The 22,648-nt window shown below is 33.0% G+C and overlaps 2 protein-coding genes across 6 annotated transcripts in view; both read left to right on the top strand.

Annotated features, from left to right (window-relative positions):
- Nucleotides 1–491: 491 nt before the first annotated feature.
- On the top strand, nucleotides 492–5,810 carry LOC134726689 (uncharacterized). The gene has a single exon (XM_063591104.1). It carries the CDS (start codon nucleotides 492–494, stop codon nucleotides 5,808–5,810), a length of 5,319 nt encoding a protein of 1,772 aa, XP_063447174.1.
- Nucleotides 5,811–6,956: 1,146 nt separating this feature from the next.
- The window catches only part of LOC134725883 (multidrug resistance-associated protein 1-like), a 43,884-nt gene continuing 28,192 nt past the window's right edge, over nucleotides 6,957–22,648 (top strand). For 2 of the 5 annotated variants that reach the window (XM_063590139.1, XM_063590141.1), the window contains exons 1-22: nucleotides 6,957–7,052; nucleotides 12,892–13,068; nucleotides 13,289–13,411; nucleotides 13,605–13,733; nucleotides 13,949–14,010; nucleotides 14,328–14,459; nucleotides 14,601–14,771; nucleotides 15,027–15,204; nucleotides 15,387–15,641; nucleotides 15,840–15,905; nucleotides 16,223–16,360; nucleotides 16,513–16,659; nucleotides 17,045–17,129; nucleotides 17,416–17,482; nucleotides 17,816–17,942; nucleotides 18,114–18,290; nucleotides 18,558–18,725; nucleotides 19,096–19,419; nucleotides 19,981–20,200; nucleotides 20,362–20,672; nucleotides 21,272–21,471; nucleotides 21,650–21,776. In XM_063590139.1, the coding sequence (XP_063446209.1) occupies nucleotides 7,005–7,052; nucleotides 12,892–13,068; nucleotides 13,289–13,411; nucleotides 13,605–13,733; nucleotides 13,949–14,010; nucleotides 14,328–14,459; nucleotides 14,601–14,771; nucleotides 15,027–15,204; nucleotides 15,387–15,641; nucleotides 15,840–15,905; nucleotides 16,223–16,360; nucleotides 16,513–16,659; nucleotides 17,045–17,129; nucleotides 17,416–17,482; nucleotides 17,816–17,942; nucleotides 18,114–18,290; nucleotides 18,558–18,725; nucleotides 19,096–19,419; nucleotides 19,981–20,200; nucleotides 20,362–20,672; nucleotides 21,272–21,471; nucleotides 21,650–21,776 (3,432 nt within the window). In that variant the 5' untranslated portion in view covers nucleotides 6,957–7,004. Of the gene's footprint in view, nucleotides 7,053–12,362; nucleotides 12,532–12,891; nucleotides 13,069–13,288; nucleotides 13,412–13,604; nucleotides 13,734–13,948; nucleotides 14,011–14,327; nucleotides 14,460–14,600; nucleotides 14,772–15,026; nucleotides 15,205–15,386; nucleotides 15,646–15,839; nucleotides 15,906–16,222; nucleotides 16,361–16,512; nucleotides 16,660–17,044; nucleotides 17,130–17,415; nucleotides 17,483–17,815; nucleotides 17,943–18,113; nucleotides 18,291–18,557; nucleotides 18,726–19,095; nucleotides 19,420–19,980; nucleotides 20,201–20,361; nucleotides 20,673–21,271; nucleotides 21,472–21,649; nucleotides 21,777–22,648 lie in introns of those variants that run through there. The other 3 variants (XM_063590140.1, XM_063590143.1, XM_063590142.1) reach the window with 2 other exon arrangements.

Below are 22,648 nucleotides of genomic sequence, written 5' to 3'. Positions count from 1 at the left end.
GGTTTGACCTCTGTGGTTGTATCAAGCTGCGCCCTGCGGAGTTTTTTTTTACCCATCGTAAGTCCCAAAATTCTACATCTCACGAAAAAATTCAATTCAACAAGTGTCGTTGCATGTATGGTAATGATCCTTAATAGACTCATATTAAGGTGAAACACCATCGAAGTTCCATGACGATTATTAAAATATGTGAAAATAAAGGATCCCTAAATCGAGTCTTACGTATGATTCGTCAAATTGTGAGAAAGCACTAATTGTCGGTGATTTAGAGACAGTTTAACTTACGCGTCAAACGTTAACACTACTTTTAACGCCGTTTCCATTCACATTGTTAACGTCATCATTATCTTCTGTTAACGTTGTGCTATTGTTATGTATCATGTTGCTATATTGAGTTGAGATTATACGATCAAACGAACCAGACGTTGTTTTACTGCCTGTCTAGACTTTAGTTAACCCATCCGTCACATTGGTGCTGTGACCAGAGGATAATGACGAAAAAGAAAGCCATTCGAGTGGGCCATCGAGGAGCCGCAAGGAGATTAATTTCAAAGATTGAAGAGGAATTAGAGAAAGAAACAACACAACGCGACGAAATAGAAAGCCTATGTGAAACCTTGAAGAAAAAGAGGGATATTCTTTCGGAACTTGATAGTGAAATTTTAGAGGAGATTGCAGAGGAAAACATGGAAGCCGAGATAGAAGACTCAGATCGGTATGTTTTAGATATAGAACGAATTTTGACAAAAGTACGCAATTCATCAAGTTCAAAACAGAAAAACAAATCAAATGAAACTAGCTCTAATCAGAACTTAAATCCAAATGCAGCAGATTTTGTTTTTATCAACTCCACATCTACATGTAATACTCCACATCCCATGCAGAATAATGATATGCAATACAGATCGTCAATGAGCGCAACAAATTCAAGCATCTACCACAAGCTACCAAAATTGAATTTACCATATTTTAATGGCAATTTGTTAAACTGGCAACCTTTCTGGGATGCGTATCAATCAACAATACACGATAACCAAACATTAACAGACGTGCAGAAATTTACGTATTTGCAAAATCAGATTCAGGGAATAGCCGCGCAATGTATCGCCGGTTTACCACTCACAAGTGCAAATTACTATCAAGCCGTATCAATACTGAGAGAGAGGTTTGGTCAGAACCACAAAATCACGAACGCATATATTCAGAATTTAATTGATTTACCCGCACCGAGGTCAAACGCAGACAGTTTGAGAAACTTTTCCGACAGAATTGAGTGTAGCATACGCGGATTAGAATCGTTAGGAACAAACGAGAGTACATTTGGAGCTATTCTTACGCCTATAATATACAATAAGTTGCCGTCCGATGTACGAAAAAACATAACCCGAGACCGCGGAAACGACGACTGGGACATCGAATCATTGAGAACAGCAATTAAGAGGGAAGTATGCGTACAGGGCGCAGGACAATCTACAGGTCCAAGTAATGAAGATTTAGAAATTTTACCGACCGCTTCGTTTATTGCCGAAACATTTCCAGGAAAGAACAGGAAACAGTCACGTAAGAAATGTTTATTTTGTGAAGAATCCCATCATCCAAATACATGCAAAAACGTGAAAGATGTTGAGAAACGAATAGAAATTGTGAAGCGAAAAAAGGTATGTTTTAACTGTTTCGGAAGTCATAGAGTAGCTGAATGTAAATCAGAATTTAAATGCCGCCAGTGCGGAAAGAGACATCACACGAGTATACATGTACAAGTACATAACACAGAACCAAAGAGCTTGACCGAAAGCCAGTATAATACACAAAAGACCGTAGCACATACTGCCGTAGAGGAAACGCCACTAGAGCTAACCACATCATTGCATTCTACTGTTACTGCACATACAGATGTTTTACTGAAAACTGCTGTAACTCCAGTTTGGTCCGAAAATCGATCTATCATGACAAATATTTTACTTGACGAGGGAGCACAGAATTCATTCATAACTGAAGATTTAGCTAGAAAATTAGAAATTGAGTCCACCGAAAAGATTGCACTGAAAATATCTGGATTTGGAGGAAACGAAGGACAAGTTCGTCATCTTGATAAAGCAAACATAGCTATTGAAACAGTTGACAATCAAAGAATAGAAATTGAAGTAATAATTGTACCGAAAATTGCCGCTCCTATTCAGACAAAATCACAAAAGGAAATCAAAGCACTGCCATACTTACGTGGTTTACGACTCGCACATCCGATATGCGCAGAAGACAAGTTTAACATATCTTTATTGATTGGCGCAGACTATTACTGGTCAATAGTTGAAGATGAAATAATAAGAGGAAATGGACCGACCGCAGTTAAGTCGAAAATTGGTTACCTCTTGTCGGGACCCGTACTTACTAAGAACGGAAGTACTTCAAAACAGTCAGCAATGCTGAATATTTTGACTGATCACAGAGCCGTTGTTTGCGACTTGGAAAAGTTTTGGAACTTAGAAGCGTTGGGGGTTTCAGGAAGCGATACCATTAAAAGTCAGTCTGAAGTTGTACGAGAATACGGAGAAAAGTCTATAATACTAGAAAATGGAAAGTACACAGCTAAGTTACCATGGAAACCAGATTTCCTTCCGCTGCCGCATAACTTGGAATTGGTTAAACAGAGGACAGGAAGCGTTATTAGACGTCTAGCAAACAAACCTGATTTATTAAAAATATATGGAGATATCATAATGGAGCAGGAGAGAAGACATTTTATTGAAAAGGTTGAGGAAACAAAACTTCCTACCGATCGACCCGTGCACTATATCCCGCATCATCCAGTTTCAAAGGAATCATCTACTACGCCAATACGCATTGTTTATGATTGTAGCTGCAAAGATGGAAGAGATAATCCAAGTCTAAATGAATGCTTAGAATCACACCCACCTGTTATGAATGACATTACGGGAATACTTATGAGATTTCGCGCTAAGAAATATGCTACAACATCAGATTTAGAAAAGGCATTTCTACAAATACAGCTCGACGAGAAAGACCGAGATGCAACGAGGTTCTTATGGCTTAGCGATCCTACAAACACATCAAGTCCTCTAATAACATATCGCTTTAAGTCCGTACTCTTCGGAGCTACATGTTCGCCATTCATTTTGAGCGCCACACTTCTCAAGCACTTTAAAGAAAATCCGGGGAAACTTTCAAATACACTTGAAAATGGGTTATATGTGGACAACATTTTAACTAGCTTTGATAACGAAAATGACGTAATAGATTATTACAGGAGATCGAGAGAATTACTTATGAAAGGCGGATTCAACCTACGCTCATGGAATTCAAATAGTCCAAAATTACAAGAAATCGCTAGCAAAGAACAAACCTTAGACAAAGATGAGCTTACTAAAATTCTTGGTATGCAATGGAACGCTAAATCGGACAAGCTGTTTTATCAAAGTAACACGTTCGAGATGGACAAAAAAGGAAAACTGACTAAAAGATATATTTTACGGCAATCATCCAAGATTTTCGATCCGTTAGGACTATTAAGCCCAGTTACTGTAAAAGCGAAAATCTTTATGCAATCACTTTGGAAGCTAAATTTGGAGTGGGACGAAATATTACCGGAAGATATCCAATCAAAATGGATATTAATTTCACGAGATCTAGCATCGAGCTTAGAAACAGAGATTCATCGAAGTACTCAAACACAGAACGAGAATAACAGAAAATTACCAACTCTTCATGTATTTACCGATGCTTCAACTCATGCGTACGGCGCATGCGCGTACATCTTGTATGACAGAAAACCAACAATAGTAATGGCAAAGAATCGAGTTGCGCCTATCAAGACTATAACTTTACCAAAACTAGAGCTTATGGGGGCTGTAATTGGAGCAAGACTTGCTGATCATATCTGCAAAAACTTTCCAGAAACTTTCAGTGAAATACAATTTTGGAGTGATAGTCAAATCGTACTTAGTTGGCTTTCATCCGTAAAACCACAGAGACAATTTATCAAAAACAGAATTGAAGAAATTAAAAGTTTGTGTGGAGATAATGTATGGAGATACTGCCCTACGAAAGACAATCCCGCAGATCTACTTACACGTGGTATAACATCTGAAGAACTGAAACAGAACGAAATATGGTTTAGTGGACCTAAATGGTTAAACAGCAAAGAAGATTGGCCGACATGGAACGGAAACAATGTAACGTCTAGTGTATGTACAACAATGTTGGAGAACGATGACAAAATTGAAACTATGGAGAATAATCAAAATGTACGTATTGGTATAGGAGAAATCATAGATATCGAACGGTACAATTCTTATAGAAAACTAACCCGCATTACCGCATATGTAATGAGATTCGCAACGAACTGCAGAGCAACGGAAACTGAACAAAAGAAAGATTTGTTACGTAGTGATGAAATTGAAAATGCAAAATTCCTATGGATAAGATATACACAAGGTAAAATATTTAGTGACGAAATAAATTGTATAGATAATTCTACAAAACGCAAAACACTTGTGCGACAATTAAAGCTCTTTCTAGACGAAAAGCAATTATTACGATGTGGTGGCCGCCGAATAGACAATGCGACAGTAGGAGAAACAGTCAAGTTTCCATATCTGTTACCGGCAAAGGACCGTCTCACACATTTGATAGTGTTAGAAGCACATGAGAATACACTACATTCAGGAATAAATATCACTCTAGCATACATACAACAAACATTTTGGATTCCGAAATTAAGACAGTGCGTCAAATCTATATTGATGAAATGTGTAACGTGCCGAAAAGTAATCGGAAAATCTTATCCCGCACCAGAAATTCCACCATTACCAAAAGAGAGAGTTCAAGATGCCACACCCTTTAGCATAACCGGTGTAGACTTCACAGGTGCGCTAACGACAAGAAACAGACACAACGAAGAATCGAAGGTTTACATTTGCCTATTTACATGTGCTGTCACTCGAGCCGTACATTTGGAATTAGTTTACGATCTCAGCGGAGAATCTTTTTTATTGTGTTTCCGGAGATTTGTAAGTCGACGATCAGTGCCGAAAATAATGATGTCAGATAATGCGCTAACATTTAAAGCTGCTTCAAACGAAATTTCACGACTTTGCAATTCTAGAAAAGTTAAAGAAAATATTCAGAATTATGGCATCGAATGGAAGTTCATCCCAAATAGAGCTCCATGGTTCGGGGGCATGTGGGAAAGAATGATTGGCTTAACAAAAATATCACTTAAGAAAGTATTAGGACGTGCACATGTCAACAATGAGACTCTAAGGACTGTATTAACAGAGATCGAAGCCACACTCAACGATCGACCAGTGACGTATATTTCAACAGATATCAGAGATCCGGAGCCGCTTACACCATCCCATCTTATACATGGACGAAGGATAACAACTTTACCGTATGGATCGTCAAAAAGTGCTATTGACAATCTAAATATTTGTGAATTAACACACACAAACTTGAACAATCAAGCGATACGACAGAGACAATTGATTGAGAACTTCTGGACAAGATGGAAAGGAGAATACCTTACTTCATTGCGAGAATATCACCAAAGAGCTGGAGTCGACGTTCGGAAGATCAAAGAAGGCGATGTTGTTCAGATACACGACGAATCAAAGCGCGTGCATTGGAAACTTGGAGTTGTGCAGGACACTATTAAAGGCAAGGACGGCTTAGTACGCGTCGCTATGGTGCGTACCAAATCAGGAATTACAAATCGACCCGTGACGAAACTCTACCCATTAGAAGTCAACAGCATGGACTGTTATCTGAGACGAAGTGAACGAAGAAACTAACGTGTGTGAACAGACTTGTTATTTTTTCTTATTTGTGAAAAGACTGTAAATTCAAAGAGTTTTTTACGTAATTTAATAATTTAATCCTTTTTTCATTATTTGTGAGATCAATCTATTTTTGTTCTTTCCGCATGCCACTACAAATCACAGCTAATGGACATTGCATCTGGTGGCCCCGAGTATGTCGGTGATTTAGAGACAGTTTAACTTACGCGTCAAACGTTAACACTACTTTTAACGCCGTTTCCATTCACATTGTTAACGTCATCATTATCTTCTGTTAACGTTGTGCTATTGTTATGTATCATGTTGCTATATTGAGTTGAGATTATACGATCAAACGAACCAGACGTTGTTTTACTGCCTGTCTAGACTTTAGTTAACCCATCCGTCATACTAATATACGATGTTATTAACGATTTCATACATTTTAACACTCTCATATGAAAAAGCAAGACAGTTTAAGGCTAAGCTATTGTTTATTGTGTTACAAACCCATTTGTCTTACTTGTTTGGGTAAGGTGACGGTACTTCAATTGGTTCAGAGAGCTTGATTGCTTGTACTTATGACCTCTGTATATTTCCTTTCGCAATTATGTTTTCTGTAGTGTTCATTGTTTTATGCTATGTCACTAAATTCATGCTACATTTGCAAATATCGTCACGATGGAGCGTATAGTTTTTGCAAGTTAGGTATATCGGCATAATATTTAGTAATTTAATTGCCATGCAAGTGTACCTTGTTTGCTTTATGTTAACGGTATAAAAAGGATATGTCTCTTAACTATATCGCAACCTTATGGTATTTATTGCGAATCAATTACCCGCTTTTGCCTGTTTGGGTAATTTGGACGATTATTTAACTTTTGCAGAGGGCGAGGTTGCTTGTACTTATGTTCTCTGTGTATAGTTTTTGCAAAGGTTGTGAAAGCTTGGTCTATGACTTCTGTGTATTTACTTTTGCAAATATATTTTTATGTTGTAGGTATTGCCTTATGCTTCGTAATGAAACTCATGCTACTTTCGCAGTGGTCGTAGAAGCTTGGTGGATGACCTCTGTGTATTTTATTTTTAAACATGTTAATATGTTATGTATGTAGTGGAAATTGATTTATGCCTCCTTAAAAACTCATGCTACTTTTTTGCAGAGGTCGAGGTAGCTTGGTCTATTATCTCTGAACAGTCGAAAAGGAAATGGTGTACTGTCTCACTCTGGATGTTAAATCCACAGAAACAAGATGGGTAGGCAATTATATTGACTGGAAACAAGTCATTTTTATATTTTTCGTTCAATTTTTGTAAATACATAAGGCCGTTATTTTTTTCTCATTTGAATTGTTTTACATTGTCATTTAGGGGCCTTTTATGGCTGACTATGCGGTATGGGCTTTCGGGGACCTATAGTTGTTGGTTTCTGTGTTTTTTTGTCTTTAGTTGGGAATTGTCTCATTGCTAATCATATCACATCTTCTTTTTAGCTGACCTTGCACAAAAGGGCCAAGTGAGCTTTTCTCATCACTTGGCATCCGTCGTCGTCTGTCATCGTTTACTTTTACCCAAAAAAAAATCCTCTGAAACTACTAGACAAAATTTAACCAAACTTGGCCACAATCATCATTTGGGTATTTAGTTTGAAAACGCCAACCAATCACATTGGTCACCATGGCAAAAAGTAGAACATAGGAATAAAATGTAGAGTTTGGCCAATAACCCATTAGCATTTAGAGCAAATTTGATGTGGGAAAAATTGTTTATCAAGTCAAAATTCATCTTTCCTGAAATTTTGAGATAAATTGGACAACTGGTTGTTGGGTTGCTGCCTCTGAATTGGTAATTTTAAGGATATTTTGCAGTAAGATCTACAAATAAGTCAAGGAGTTATTGCCTTTTATGGTCAATTTTTATACGACCGCAAATTTTGAAAAAAATTTCGTCGTATATTGCTATCACGTTGTCGTCGTCGTCGTCGTCGTCGTCGTCGTCGTCGTCGTCCGAATACTTTTAGTTTTCGCACTCTAACTTTAGTAAAAGTGAATAGAAATCTATGAAATTTTAACACAAGGTTTATGACCATAAAAGGAAGGCTGGTATTGATTTTGGGAGTTTTGGTCCCAATATTTTAGGAATTAGGGGCCAAAAAGGGCCCAAATAAGCATTTTCTTGGTTTTTGCACTATAACTTTAGTTTAAGTTAATAGAAATCTATGAAATTTTGACACAAGGTTTATGACCTCAAAAGAAAGGATGGGATTGATTTTGGGAGTTTTGGTTTCAACAGTTTAGGAATTAGGGGCCAAAAAAGGGCCCAAATATGCATTATTCTTGGTTTTCGCACAATAACTTTAGTTAAAGTAAATAGAAATCAATGAAATTTAAACACAATGTTTATGACCACAAAAGGAAGGTTGGTATTGATTTTGGGAGTTTCGGTCCCAACAGTTTAGGAATTAGGGGCCAAAAAGGGACCCAAATAAGCATTTTTCTTGGTTTTCGCACCATAGCGTTAGTATAAGTAAATAGAAATCTATGAAATTTAAACACAAGGTTTATGACTATAAAAGGAAGGTTGGTATTGATTTTGGGAGTTTTGGTCCCAACAGTTAAGGAAAAAGGGGCCCAAAGGGTCCAAAATTAAACTTTGTTTGATTTCATCAAAATTGAATAATTGTGGTTCTTTAATATGCCGAATCTAACTGTGTATGTAGATTCTTAATTTTTGGTCCCGTTTTCAAATTGGTCTACATTAAGGTCCAAAGGGTCCAAAATTAAAGTTAGTTTGATTTTAACAAAAATTGAAACCTTGGGGTTCTTTGATATGCTGAATCTAAAAATGTACTTAGATTTTTGATTATTGGCCCAGTTTTCAAGTTGGCCCGAATCGAGGTCCAAAATTAAACATTGTTTGATTTCATCAAAAATTGAATAATTGGGGTTCTTTGATATGCCAAATCTAACTGTGTATGTAGATTCTTAATTTTTGGTCCAGTTTTAAAATTGGTCTAAATTAAAGTGCAAAGGGTCCAAAATTAAACTAAGTTTGATTTTAACAAAAATCAAATTCTTGGGCCTCTTTGATATGCTGAATCTAAACATGTACTTAGATTTTTGATTATGGGCCCAGTTTTCAAGTTTTTCCAAATCAGGATCTAAAAGTATTATATTAAGTATTGTGCAATAGCAAGTCTTTTCAATTGCACAGTATTGTGCAATGGCAAGAAATATCTTATTTCACAATATTGTGAAATAGCAAATTTTTTTTTAATTAAGAGTTATCTTTCTTTGTCCAGTAAAGTAAGCAAGAAATATCTGCAAGAATTTTTTTTAATTGGAGTTATCTTTCTTTGTCCAGAATCAACTTAAATCTTCGTTATATACAATATACAATGTATATTCACTTTTTACTACCAACTGATAAATTTAAATAATCTTTACCATTCAGTGATAACAAGCAGTTTTTTTACATCTTAATATTTTATGATGTATTTAAATGAGTAGTAATTGTTGCAAACTCCATTAGAATATCTTAATTGAAATTAGTTTTGGAATAAGGGAAAGGGGGATGTGATTAAAAAATTGGGTTCAATTTTTCTCATTTGAAATTTCATAAATAAAAAGAAAATTTCTTCAAACATTTTTTTGAGAGGATTAATATTCAACAGCATAGTGAATTGCTCTAAGAGAAAACAAAAATTTTAAGTTCATTTGAATACATTCATTCTGTGTCAGAAACCTATGCTGTGTCAACTATTTAATCACAATCCAAATTTAGAGCGGACTCCAGCTTGAATGTTGTGTCCATACTTGCCCCAACTGTTCAGGGTTCAACCTCTGCGGTCGTATAAAGCTACGCCCTGCGGAGCATCTGGTTAACAATTTTCATTAATTTGGTAGTTTTTTGTAAATTTTTACAAATATTTTCCTTGTAACTAATGGACCAAAATATAAAAAAGAAGCTGTGGTGTGATTGCCAATGAGACAACTATCCACAAAAGATCAAAATGACACAAACATTAACAATTATAGGTCACCGTACGGCCTTCAACAATGAGCAAAGCCCATACCGCATAAAATCATGCCTCTAAGACTAATCAATCAATCCGTACACATCCAACATAAAACGGATTTAGTGTAAAGACGTCATAAACAGCCAGAGAAAAATATGACCTTGTGCAATGCCAAGTTACAGGTATCGACAGATTGTAGATCCATGAAAATGTATATATGTATATAACATACTAGTAATATTTAGTTAGCTTTTAATCTACTGATAACAAGTCAGTATTTATACCAATAAAAACAATATTCAACGATCTTATTACAGTGTTGAATAGGTCAAGAATAAGTTTGTTTGAAGGAGAAACAAGTTTACAAGTTAATCATAGATAAGGAAAATTGTAAGTAGCAAGAAAGTTCAGTAAAGTAAGATTTTCAAACACATCATCATCACCAAAACACAATTTTGTCATGAATCCATATGTGTCCTTTGTTTGATATGCACATAGACAAAGATGAGCGACACAGGCTCTTAAGAGCCTCTAGTTTTATTTAGTTCAAGAAAGATGAAAATCATCGGAATTGTGCTAGAATATTAAGTTTCCTCAGTTCACATAAATAGTGCTTAAATTAGTCACAATCTATAAAAATGCAGTTTGGCTGATATCTCTGGAACTAAAGCATATAGGGCAAATCAAGCATGGTTACAAATGTTCATAAGGTCAATTCTATCCGGCTTTTGAATTTTCAGACGAATCAGACAACCCGTTGTTAGAATGCTGCCTCTGAATTTGTAATTTGAAGAAAATTTTGCACTTTTTGGTTTTTATCTTGAATATTATTATAAATAGAGTTAAACTGTAAAAAGCAATAATTGATGTTCAGCAATGAAAAAACTACACATAAGTCAACATGACCAAAATTGTCAGTCGACCCCTTAAGGAGTTACCCTTGAAAGAAAATTTAGATTTTTCGTAGATTTTTGTTATCTTTTATTAGGTGGCAACAATGTTCATCAGATCTAGATTTATCTGCCCTGAAATATTCAGACGAACCTTAAAATCCTTGTGTGGTTGCTGCCCCTTAGATAGTAATTTAACGGAAATTTTGCAGTCTTTGGGTTATAATGTTAGATATCATTTTAGTACCTAATAATATTTCATATCTATTACTATTAATATGATTTAAACATTTTTTACATAATTTCCAAAGCATTAGTACATGTAGTAAATCCACGTGAGCGAGAGCCTCTAGTTTGTAGTATTAAGCCTTTTTAATTGGATTTAAAACTTTAAGATATAGTCTGATTTTCGGTTGAACAAATCAGTTTGATTCCATTGCCTTATAGATTATGGCATAACAGATTTTTCGTTAGAGATAATCTATAAAAAGGAACAATGATATCATTGCCATTTCGCAAGGGATATATATGTGTGCTCAGTATACGCTAGGTGGATCAAGTGTGCATAGATAATCCGGATCGTTTTAACATTGAATGTTATGAAATATTTGTAATTTTCGTTCTTTGGCTTCTGTCAGCTAAAGTTTCCCACATAACTTCCTCATACAGGTTTTCAGATTTTGTAAATTAAAGCAACTAATCTGGCAGCTTCTAGATGCAGACTATCGTATTTATTAGTCTTTGAACTTCTTGCATTTCAGGAGAAAATCAATTAAAAAAAAATGACCATGAGACAACTTTCCATCAAAGACCAAGGGACGTAGATGTTAGTTTACATATGTCACTACATTACAATCTCCCAATTATCATTCCACTATGAACTGCTTATTCAAAAAGATATCTTGTCACCAAATGATTTATAGAACAGAACACCATTATTTCGCTCCCTTGGCATAACACTGGGAGCATATGGTTTTAACCGTGTCCGTTTGACAATCCGTCCCGCATTTATAGGATCACAAATGTAATACGGCGGATTACATACTCGATAGGACTACAGATTTTAGGCTTAAACTTTTGAATTATGAAGTCGGTGTTAGTACATATACTAAAGGTGCGCAATTTGTCATTTTTTTCTCAACTTGGCCATTTAATAAAATTTTGCGCCATTATTTGTTTTATGTATATTGAGGGTGCATTCATATTCTCAAAATGTTATATTTTTATATATATATGACCCCCTTTTTACGAGCCTAAATGCTAGTATTATCATTATTTAAAAAGAAATTATTTTAACATTGCAGATGAATCACTACAATAATAACATTAAAATGTAATGAAAGCAAATGATTTAAGTAAGCAAATACCTTTGATGACCATGTAGATTTAATATATTAACGAAATAAGTCTTCATTGAACCAAATCTAAATTTAACGGGTATTCTCTCTGATTTCATTCCATGTTACTGACGTCACACAGACATAACACAACAATAAGATTATTGTAAAGTTCAAAATGTAAGCATAGTCTATTTATATATGGAGAATCCATATTGTATTTCACCAATAATCGATGAAATTAAATGGTATGAACGGGTCACTAATGAAAACAAACAAACTGTAAATAGACTTTGATATTTAAGTATTTCCCACATGGTCAGTCGGTTGGAAAAGGGGAATTTATGGTTTATTTTGAATTTCTATTGTTATAATCCTCAGCCTATATAAAAGCTGATAAAGTCTAGCCATGGCATATAACAAACTAGCAATCAAGACTTGTACATCTTTTAAACATGGAAGACTCAATCTATTGTAACAGATCATTTCTGGTGGGTTTACTGGTAAATCGAGAAACGAATGCAACAAATAACTTCAAATTGTTAAAAATTAAAGATAATTAAATCAGTAGAATTTTATAAAATTTATTATTCAAAGTATTTTTAAGAAGAAAAAAAGTTTATCTTTAAGTTAACCATTTCTATTTATTGAAATTTCTGTTAAAGCTCTCCTGTTTTTTTATGTTTTATTTAAATGTGTTCATTTACTATTGCTTACATCTGAACAATTTTTGTCATTAAATTTAATCCATGAATTAAAACTGCTTAAATTTGCGGTATTTTTCTATGTTAAGCATATCTTTCATTTATTACATCGTTTTTATCTATTACAAATTTGCATTTACCATTCAGGCGTTACCGGAGACTTTAAATACGAAAAATACAGAACTGACAGAGAATATACAAAAGACAGCATGTCAGTGGAATACATGGGCAATTCTGATGATGGGTGTTCCTTTATGCTTTTTCCAGATTACAAGTAGAAAGAAGGACAAAAAATGTTCTAAGAGATTAGTCAATTTTAGAATTGTAAGTCTTTGTTTTGTAATAAAAATTAATAAAACTGTAGTATGACTATATGTACATGGTTTGTTTTGTTCTATTACGCAATAATTTTTCGACTCTTCAAAAATTAAAATTCAATTGCAACCCATTTAATATGAACACAATTTTTGAAATATGCTTTAAAAAAAAAAGCAAATGAAAATCGTTAAAAAAAAATCAACCTCTTTTTTTATTCCGTTTTCAGATCCTCACTGGACTGATTGTTCTACTAACAACATGTCACCTGATGAAGAACATACAGGAAATGATTGGAGAAAATGGCGACGTTATTGAAACTTTTACATCAGTTATTGTTCAACTCGAGATGGTAGGTTATAAATATTTCATATTGTGACAGTTTTCTAAAAACGATTTAGAAAAAAAATATTGCAAAGCTAACCAGAGACCTTTTTTTTTAATCATAACTTGCATTATAATTCAGATAGATACATGATTTTTGGTAAATTCAAATATATGATAAAAATTTGAGGATGATTTTAATATAAAATTATATTTTTCAGAAATACAACACAAATGGAACTATGAATGGCGTTTTATTGGCATTATATATGCTATTGGTACTAACGATACTGACGCAAACACACCTTCATCGTTCGACAACGAAAGAACAGAAATCCAAATTAGAAGGGGTAAGCTGAAATAATTTCTTCTTAAATATTTTAAACTTCCATGGCGAGTACTCATATTCTTTATTATTGAATTCTCTGCATTTTCATTCTTGAAAAATCTCACATAAAAAGAAAAAAAATCACAATTCTATCTAGTGTATGTATTTCTTAATTTATGTAACAATCATGCAATATCGTTTACAACAAGTATTTTGATGAATTTATTTATTTTATAGGAATCGACATCAGTAAGCGGCGTATCTTTATTTTCCAAGCTTACTTTTGGATATTGCACAAAGTAAGTGTATTTGAACTTAGTTGACTTGTACATAAAATTATTCAAAATATATCAGAAGTACAGAAAAATGCATCAATGTGTTTTGATTATTTTTGTGGTTTGGCAAAATATTCGACAATTATAAGAGCACATACTTTTTGAATCGTAATTTGCATAATGTGTTCGGGTAGGGTGCGGTTTGTCGTTGGCTTGTGAGTTAAAATCTATATGGTAAAATACAGATGAAGATGTAAACATATTACTTAATGTTGTCGCATTGAATATGTATGCAGTTCATTTTTGAGATGTAATTAATCAAACATTTTTTTTACCTACAGACTTGTCATGAAAGGATACAGACAAAAATTAGACAAAAAAGATTTATTTCCATTGAGTGAAGAGGAGACGTCAGCATGTGTTGTACCAAGATTTGAAAAATACTGGAATCAGGAAGTTGACAATATCAAAAGGTGCGTTGTTTATTCCCTATCCCTTTGAAAACCTTTGAGAAATTATTAAAATTGTTATGAATGAGTCGACAATAGTTTTAATAGACAGTTCTGATGCATGAAATCTTATTTCCAAATAAATATTTTTCATTAATTTTGTAGAAGTTGTGTTCCTTCAACAACAAAGACGACAGACAAAATCAACGAAGAATTAAAACAACAGCCACGACTTGTTAAATGTTTATTAAAGGCGTTTGGACCATATGTACTAGGTGCTGCTATGCTTAATTTACTATCAAGTATTTTTGGATTGCTCACTCCTTTCGTCCTCAGGTATGTATGAGAGATAGAAAAAACTTATATCCTAACTACTTTTATATTAATTTTCTCAGAAAATTGTCAATTTTTAATCAACTGTGAATCTTTTCAGTAGCTGTAATTAGCTTTACAGTTTTTTTCACATACCAGTAACATAAATTTCTGTATAATCTGTAAAGCACATATCTTTTGTTAAATTTTATTTACGGTTAGAAACCAATTACCTATGATCATTTAATCTATATTTCAATTTTTTTATGCATTTTGCAGGTCATTAATCCAGTTCACTGAAGATCATACCAATGTCATGTGGGAAGGATATATGTACGCTATATTGATGTTTGGACTCACGATTGGCAAAACCATTTTTGAAACTCAACAAGGACTAAGAAATTGTAGCGGTGAAAGGCGTATGTGGATAGCAATTTCATCAGTCATATACAAAAAGGTAAATTTACTATATGTCATTTATAGGGATCAAAGCCATATTTATCTGACATTTTTTTCCCTTGATATTCAAGGAGATAATAACGATAATATGAGAACGGTTTTAAGCGAAAGGAATTAAATAAGCAATTGATTGCTGTCATGCACATAACAGAATATTCTTCAATGTGTGTTCTTTTTCAGACCCTTAGACTTTCCAACTCAGCAAAGAAGTCTTCAACATCAGGAGAGATAGTCAACCTACTGTCTGTAGATGCTGGTAGAATTTCAACTTGTTTCCATAATATAAATTACCTCTGGACTATACCGTTTATGTTCTGTTCCACGCTGTTCTTACTTTGGCAGACACTTGGAGTCTCTGCTTTCATTGGACTTGGAATCGTAGTTGTTCTCATTCCATTCAACTCATATTTGGTTAAAAAAGGAAAAGATTTACATGTAAGTAAAATAGTTTTTAATATTTTGTTTCATTCTTAATCAACAATGTTTTATTTATCTCATGATATAAGTTCAAGTTAAATAAATATCTTATAATGTGTTAATCCATTTGGCAAAAAAATTTACAAAGACAAATTAAAATCATAATATTGTAATGATCAAATTAATAATTTTGAACTATGTTAAATCTTTTTTCAGTTAGAGGTTATGGATTTGAAAGACAACAGAGTTAAAATGATGAATGAAGTTTTGAATGGCATTAAGGTGGGTTGCTTTTTTTATTTCGGCATTCATTCGACCTACGTTATGCAAGTAAAATATATGATGTTTTATATAATAAACAAAATTGAAAGGTTTAGATAAAGATTCTTTTCATATATAATGATCCTGTTAAACTGACCAGAGATAGACTTTACCTTATCATTTCGGTTAATTGCTAGATTGTTTTCTTATAGGTATTGAAACTGTATGCCTGGGAATCGAGTAAAACAAAATGTTTCTATTAAATTAACCATAGTATAACAAAAGTACGACTGTCTACAATAATCATTGCGGTTAATTGCAAGATTTTTTTCTTGTAGGTATTGAAACTTTATGCCTGGGAAGATTCGTTTGAGAAACAAATATCAACCATTCGTGACAAGGAAATGGATGTCATCAGAAACCAAGCACTTGTTGGTACCTGTATGCATTTGGCATGGTGCTTGACGCCGTTTTTGGTAAGCTTCACGTTCAATTTGAAATAAAATCGAAAAATAATTCAAAAGATATTTAGAAATGTTTGTCAATTTTTTAAGATTAGTGTTGAAAGTAATTTTGATTACCGTATAGCAGATGACCTTTGAATTAAATTTTTTCTGCATTTTATTAGGTTTCATTGGGGACATTTGCCATGTTTGTTTTGATCGACCCTGAGAATGTGCTGACTGCTGAAAAGGCTTTTGTGGCGATGTCATTATTTGGAATGCTTAGCTGGAATTTGAATGCATTGCCTCACATCGTGAATCACTACGTACAGGTAATTACTTTATATCAATTCACAGGACAGTTTTGAAAATAATGTATTGTTTAAGATGATTATGAATCCGTCAGAAGTACTTACTATGAAAATCTAATTTTGAAATTGTTATTGTACAAAACACTGAATTTAAGAACTTGTTATTTTAGTTTGGATACACTAATCCAATCTAATCTTGCAAATAAGAATATCATTTCGTAGTTTATAATGACATAGACAATTTCACTTGAGATGACGAATAGAACAAAATGACTGCAATGCTTTCAAAGCAGGATTTTTATTTTCAGTTTTGAGAACTCATATTACAATTTCGTTTTTTTGAAAATTCAGAGATTAAGGAATCTTAGAAAATGTTATATTAAACATAGAACGTTGTTAATTTTAGGCCAATGTTGCATTGAAAAGAATCCAAACATTTTTGAACAAGGAAGAACTAAATGAAGAAGCTGTGACAAGAAACTTTGACAATAGTAAGATTATTATGAAATATAATAGTTTATTTCATCTACATTTATATACGTATGAAAATAGATTAAAAGGTTTAATTTCATGTGTAATCTCAACATTGTTATTTTTACCTTTACAATAATGAATTCCCCTCGCATCTTTCATTTATATCAATGAACTTCTTTTCTGTTTTTGATAATCTACTTGTTTTTTGTTCCAATTCCTTTTAATATCTGAAATGAAATAAAAACACAATATTGAAATTCGTTAATCAAGACAATTAATAAAAATGCTATATTATCCCTGTAGAAAATGCAGTCACAGTTGACAGTGGTACATTTGCATGGAATAAAGAAGATGACTTTATGTTAAAAGAGTAAGTTGTGTTTAAATATTCAATCAATTTGCACATGTTTGTGTAAGAAGCGACACTTCGTTGCTAAAAAGTACTGAAAATACAAGTATCGACAAATTAAAATAATCATATTTTCTTGTATTTAACACTGCAGTGCAAATATTTATGAAATATAATAAGTAAGATTATTTGTTTTAAATTCAGATATTTTAAAAGAATTTAAAAAACTTTATGTCGCTACATCTGATTAAGAAAAAAATGCAATCACTTTAATACACATAATCCTTGCTCTTTACTAGAGATCTAACTGGTTTTCGTTCATACATTATAATGTTCGTATGTTTTGATTTTCAGTATCAATGTCCACATACCCGAAGGATCATTCGTTGCCATTGTTGGGTCTGTTGGATCAGGAAAGTCGTCCATGTTGTCTGCTATTTTAGGAGAAATGGAATCAATGTCTGGAAAAGTCAATCTGAAGGTTTGTTATTTAATTATTTTTAATTCGTAGTCCGTGAACTTTTATAGAAAAATCTGATAAAATTTATTTTATAATGATTTTTTTTTTTTTTTCAAAGATTGTACGTTGATTCTTTGTGCTTGCAACTTTTACCGTGTTTATTTCCTTTTAACATTTTATTTCTTATCATAGGGAACAGTGGCTTATGTTTCTCAACAAGCCTGGATAAGAAACGCAACACTACAGAACAACATTTTGTTTGGAAAAGGCATGAATAAAAGTGAATACAACGATATCATTAATGCTACAGCACTTCGTACTGATTTGGATATGTTATCTGGTGGTGATCAGACAGAAATAGGCGAAAAGGTTCGTATAACTTGTATATTGTAATTGTTGATTTTCAAAAGAACACTTGAATCTGGAGTGCATATTCAATGAAAACCGCGTGTGTTTCCGATCAAAATGTTAAATAAAACTATCAATTTCATTATTATTGAAAGACAAAATAATGTAATACAATGAAATACAAAAACACATTTTTAACAAATTGAAAACAATTACTTCTTTATATATTAGAATAATATGTATTATGACATATATTATATATCATATGTATTTTTTTCTATTTTTTAGGGCATTAATCTGAGTGGTGGACAAAAACAGAGAGTAAGTTTAGCCCGGGCATTGTATCAGGATGCAGATATTTATCTTCTTGATGACCCCCTTAGTGCTGTAGATGCTCACGTTGGCAAACATATATTTGATGAAGTACTTGACAAGAAAGGAAAACTAGGAAAGAAGGTAATTATACGTTTTATATAATTACTCTAGTGCTGAGAGATGTTTACAATCTAATGTACCTTTTATTTTATTTTATTTTTGACGATTTTCTTTTTTATTCTTTGTTTTGAATAAGGAATCTGCTCTGTTATTCTTATGCGATCCTTTTTTTCAAATAAACTGAACCAATCAACTTAAGTAAAATAAAGATGTCTATAGTATATATCTAAAGGACTAAGAGTTAATACAGATTTCAGACAATGCACATCAAAGCAATAACGAATAGAACATTCAACTTATCACATCAAGTGAATATTTGAAATAAAATATAAAGAAAAGAAAGAAAAAGAGTTTTGTTTATATAACGGTTTTTTATTTTAATATTTTGCAGACAAGAATTTTGGTAACAAATGGTGTTAGTTTTTTGCCCAAGACAGACATGATCATAACAATGGTAGACGGTAAAATCGGGGAAATGGGAACATTTAAAGAATTGATTGACCATAAAGGAGCATTTGCCGATTTCCTTGACAACTATATGATTAACAAAGGAAGTGACAAGGAAGAAACACTATCGGAGAGGGACGAAACTTCTGATTTATCTAAAACAAAAGATGAAAATTCCAACACTGTGAAAACAAAAGATGACATTAAAGACACAGATAATAAAACCGTGGATAAGATTATTGATGAAGAATCCAATGAATCAGGAAAGGTAAAAACATTAAAATATTTGGTTTTATTGTGATGTGAGTGCATACAAGGAATCATTAACATATAAATATTGATTGTATTGATAATGCACACATTCCAAAATGATAGAATGAATATAGTAGTATATAAATTACTTAAAAAAAGAAGATGTGGTGTGATTGTCAATTAGACAACCTCCCACAATAGACCAAAATGACACAAAAATTAACAATTATAGGTAACCGTACGGCCTTCGACAATGAGCAAAGCCCATACCGCACAGTCAGCTGTTAAAAGTCCCAAAATAACAATAGAAATCAATTCAAACGAGAAAACTCACGTCCTTATTTTTATAACAAAAAGAACGAAAAACAAACTTATTTGCTGTATATGATCTTTTATAACTTCTTAACAAAGTGTTGTCCTTTTTTGTATATTATCCCTCCCCCTTTTATCTAGAAAAAACCAGTTAATTTGTTTTGTTTCCGGTTGGAATTAAATATGGAAATAAGTTCGTATGCCATCAATTTGCTATCTATAAACTAACGAAAGCAAATATATATCATTTTTTAACGATTTTCAGGCTAGAAGTGCAGTGATGTCTTTCTACATGAGTGCCATAGGTGTTCCACTTAGTGTTTTTATCGTTATATTCAATATAGCATTTGAAATACTTAGTCGGTCTTCTGATGTGTGGATTAGCCAATGGACGAGTGACAACACAACTCACATCAATGGGACTGTTGATACAACACAGAGAAATATGCGTCTTGGTGTCTATGCTGGAATCGGAGCATTACAAGGTAATAAAAGTTTCATTTATTTTTTTCCAAAACCCATACTCCTTTTTTCGAAGCTCCTTTTAAGAATTCCTCATTTTTGAATATTAATGTTTTAATAGGTAAGTTATAAAATAAGTTATATTAATTTCGGCTTTAACATAGATTTGTAACTTTTTCTTCAGGTTTTGTTTTACTACTAGTTGGATATGGTGTCAGTACTGCAAGAATGAATGCATCTAGAAAACTTCATAACAATCTTCTGAGAAACATTCTACGTTCACCAATGACCTTTTTCGACACAACACCAGTAGGCAGAATAGTGAATCGCTTTTCTAACGACGTTGCCAGAATAGATAACGAAATCATCTACCAATTCAAAGACTGTATTATCAGTGCTGCTGTAGTCATCTGTAATTCCGTGATAATATGTTTTGGAACACCACAGTTTCTCTGCGTTCTTTTACCAATAACAATCCTTTACTTCATACTTCAGGTAAATTATCATTAACTACTATTTTTAATCCTTGAGATGTGTCGCTTTAAATATTTTATACGTTTTGGAGGGGACAAATTTTAAGGTGCACTTTAATATAGCATTCTGGTCTTCCATTTTAAGTTTCACTGTAAAAGGAGTCGGTTGAATAAAGTTTATGTATAGAGATATAAGAAGATGTTGATATGAGTGGCAATGAGACAACTCTCCATCCAATTCAAAATTCATAAGAGTAAACAATTATAGGTCAAAGTACGGCCTTTAACACAGGGTCGTGGCTCACACCGAACACCAAAATATCAACGGCATAAAAAATTATTAGTGTAAAATCCATTCAAAAAGGAAAACCAACGATCTACTCTATATATATATATATATATAAAAGAAAAACGAGAACCACATATGAACCACTAAAACAAACAACTAACACTGAACAGTAGGTTCCGGACTAATGAAAGGTGAAAGCAAATGCAACGGGTTTTAACGTTTTAACACGCTCCAACCATCATACTAACTTGATGTAGAGGTGTAACATTATAATATAGAAAGACACACTATAAGATATCAATTATCATGTTTATTTTTTCAAAATTTTGTAGAGATTCTATACAGTAACTTCAACACAGCTGAGACGTTTTGAAACATCTGCAAATTCTCCTATTTACTCCCAATTTGCTGAAACTATTTCTGGAACATCAACCATCAGAGCTTACAATCAACAAGGAAGATTTATTGCCGAATCGGCAGAACGTATTGATGCACATAAAACAGCTCAGAATTCCGCAGGAGTTGTAAGCCGGTAAGGACCTAATAACCTATTTTATACATTTCAATTGTGTTTGAAACTCTATATTTATATAAACAAAATCCAACAACCATCAAAACTCTTAAAGAAATTTTTAAATAAAAGATAAATTGACTTCTTGTGACTAGTCATCTACAAACGTATTTCTTAAATATTACTTTACTTTTTACAGATGGCTATCGATTCGACTTCAGTTTATGGGAGCACTTATTTTATTGTTTGTGTGTATATTTGCTGTGCTTGGAAAAGGTACACTGTCTGCAGGGATAGTAGGACTTGTTATAACATATGCTTTAGAGGTAGGTTTCACTAAAGACAGATACTTATAGGGATAGTAGGACTTGTAATAACATATGCTTTAGAGGTAGGTTTCACTTAAGACAGATTCTTATAGGGATAGTAGGACTTGTAATAACATATGCTTTAGAGGAAGGTTTCACTTAAGACAGATTCTTATAGGGATAGTAGGACTTGTAATAACATATGCTTTAGAGGTAGGTTTCACTTAAGACAGATTCTTATAGGGATAGTAGGACTTGTAATAACATATGCTTTAGAGGTAGGTTTCACTTAAGACAGATTCTTATAAGGATAGTAGGACTTGTAATAACATATGCTTTAGAGGTAGGTTTCACTTAAGACAGATACTTATAGGGATAGTAGGACTTGTAATAACATATGCTTTAGAGGTAGGTTTCACTTAAGACAGATACTTATAGGGATAGTAGGACTTGTAATAACATATGCTTTAGAGGTAGGTTTCACTTAAGACAGATACTTATAGGGATAGTAGGACTTGTAATAACATATGCTTTAGAGGTAGGTTTCACTTAAGACAGATACTTATAGGGATAGTAGGACTTGTAATAACATATGCTTTAGAGGTAGGTTTCACTAAAGACAGATACTTATACATCTTTTGAATGGTTTGTTATAAATAATTTCTTATGTAAAGTTAAAAGGATAAGTTTTATGCAGTTGATTTTCAATAAGTGCATTATCTGAATCTTTAATTTGTAACGTGTTTTTTTTTTTACTGTCCCTTTGGTATCTTTCGTCCCTCTTTTTTCATTCGTACTATGTCCTCGGTGAATTTTGATTTGAAATTTTTATATTCCATATGTATTTTCTACCTAATATTAGCTTCTCCGCATCGCAATGGAATACAAGA

Source organism: Mytilus trossulus, chromosome 7, assembly GCF_036588685.1.
Source record: "Mytilus trossulus isolate FHL-02 chromosome 7, PNRI_Mtr1.1.1.hap1, whole genome shotgun sequence".
Taxonomy (NCBI): Eukaryota; Metazoa; Mollusca; class Bivalvia; order Mytilida; family Mytilidae; genus Mytilus; species Mytilus trossulus.
Note: the sequence above shows the minus strand (reverse complement) of the source record. Positions and strands in the feature narration are given on the sequence as shown.

Excerpts from the sequence above, each read along its gene's own strand:
- LOC134726689 (XM_063591104.1), top strand. The coding sequence starts at position 492 with ATGACGAAAAAGAAAGCCATTCGAGTGGGCCATCGAGGAGCCGCAAGG.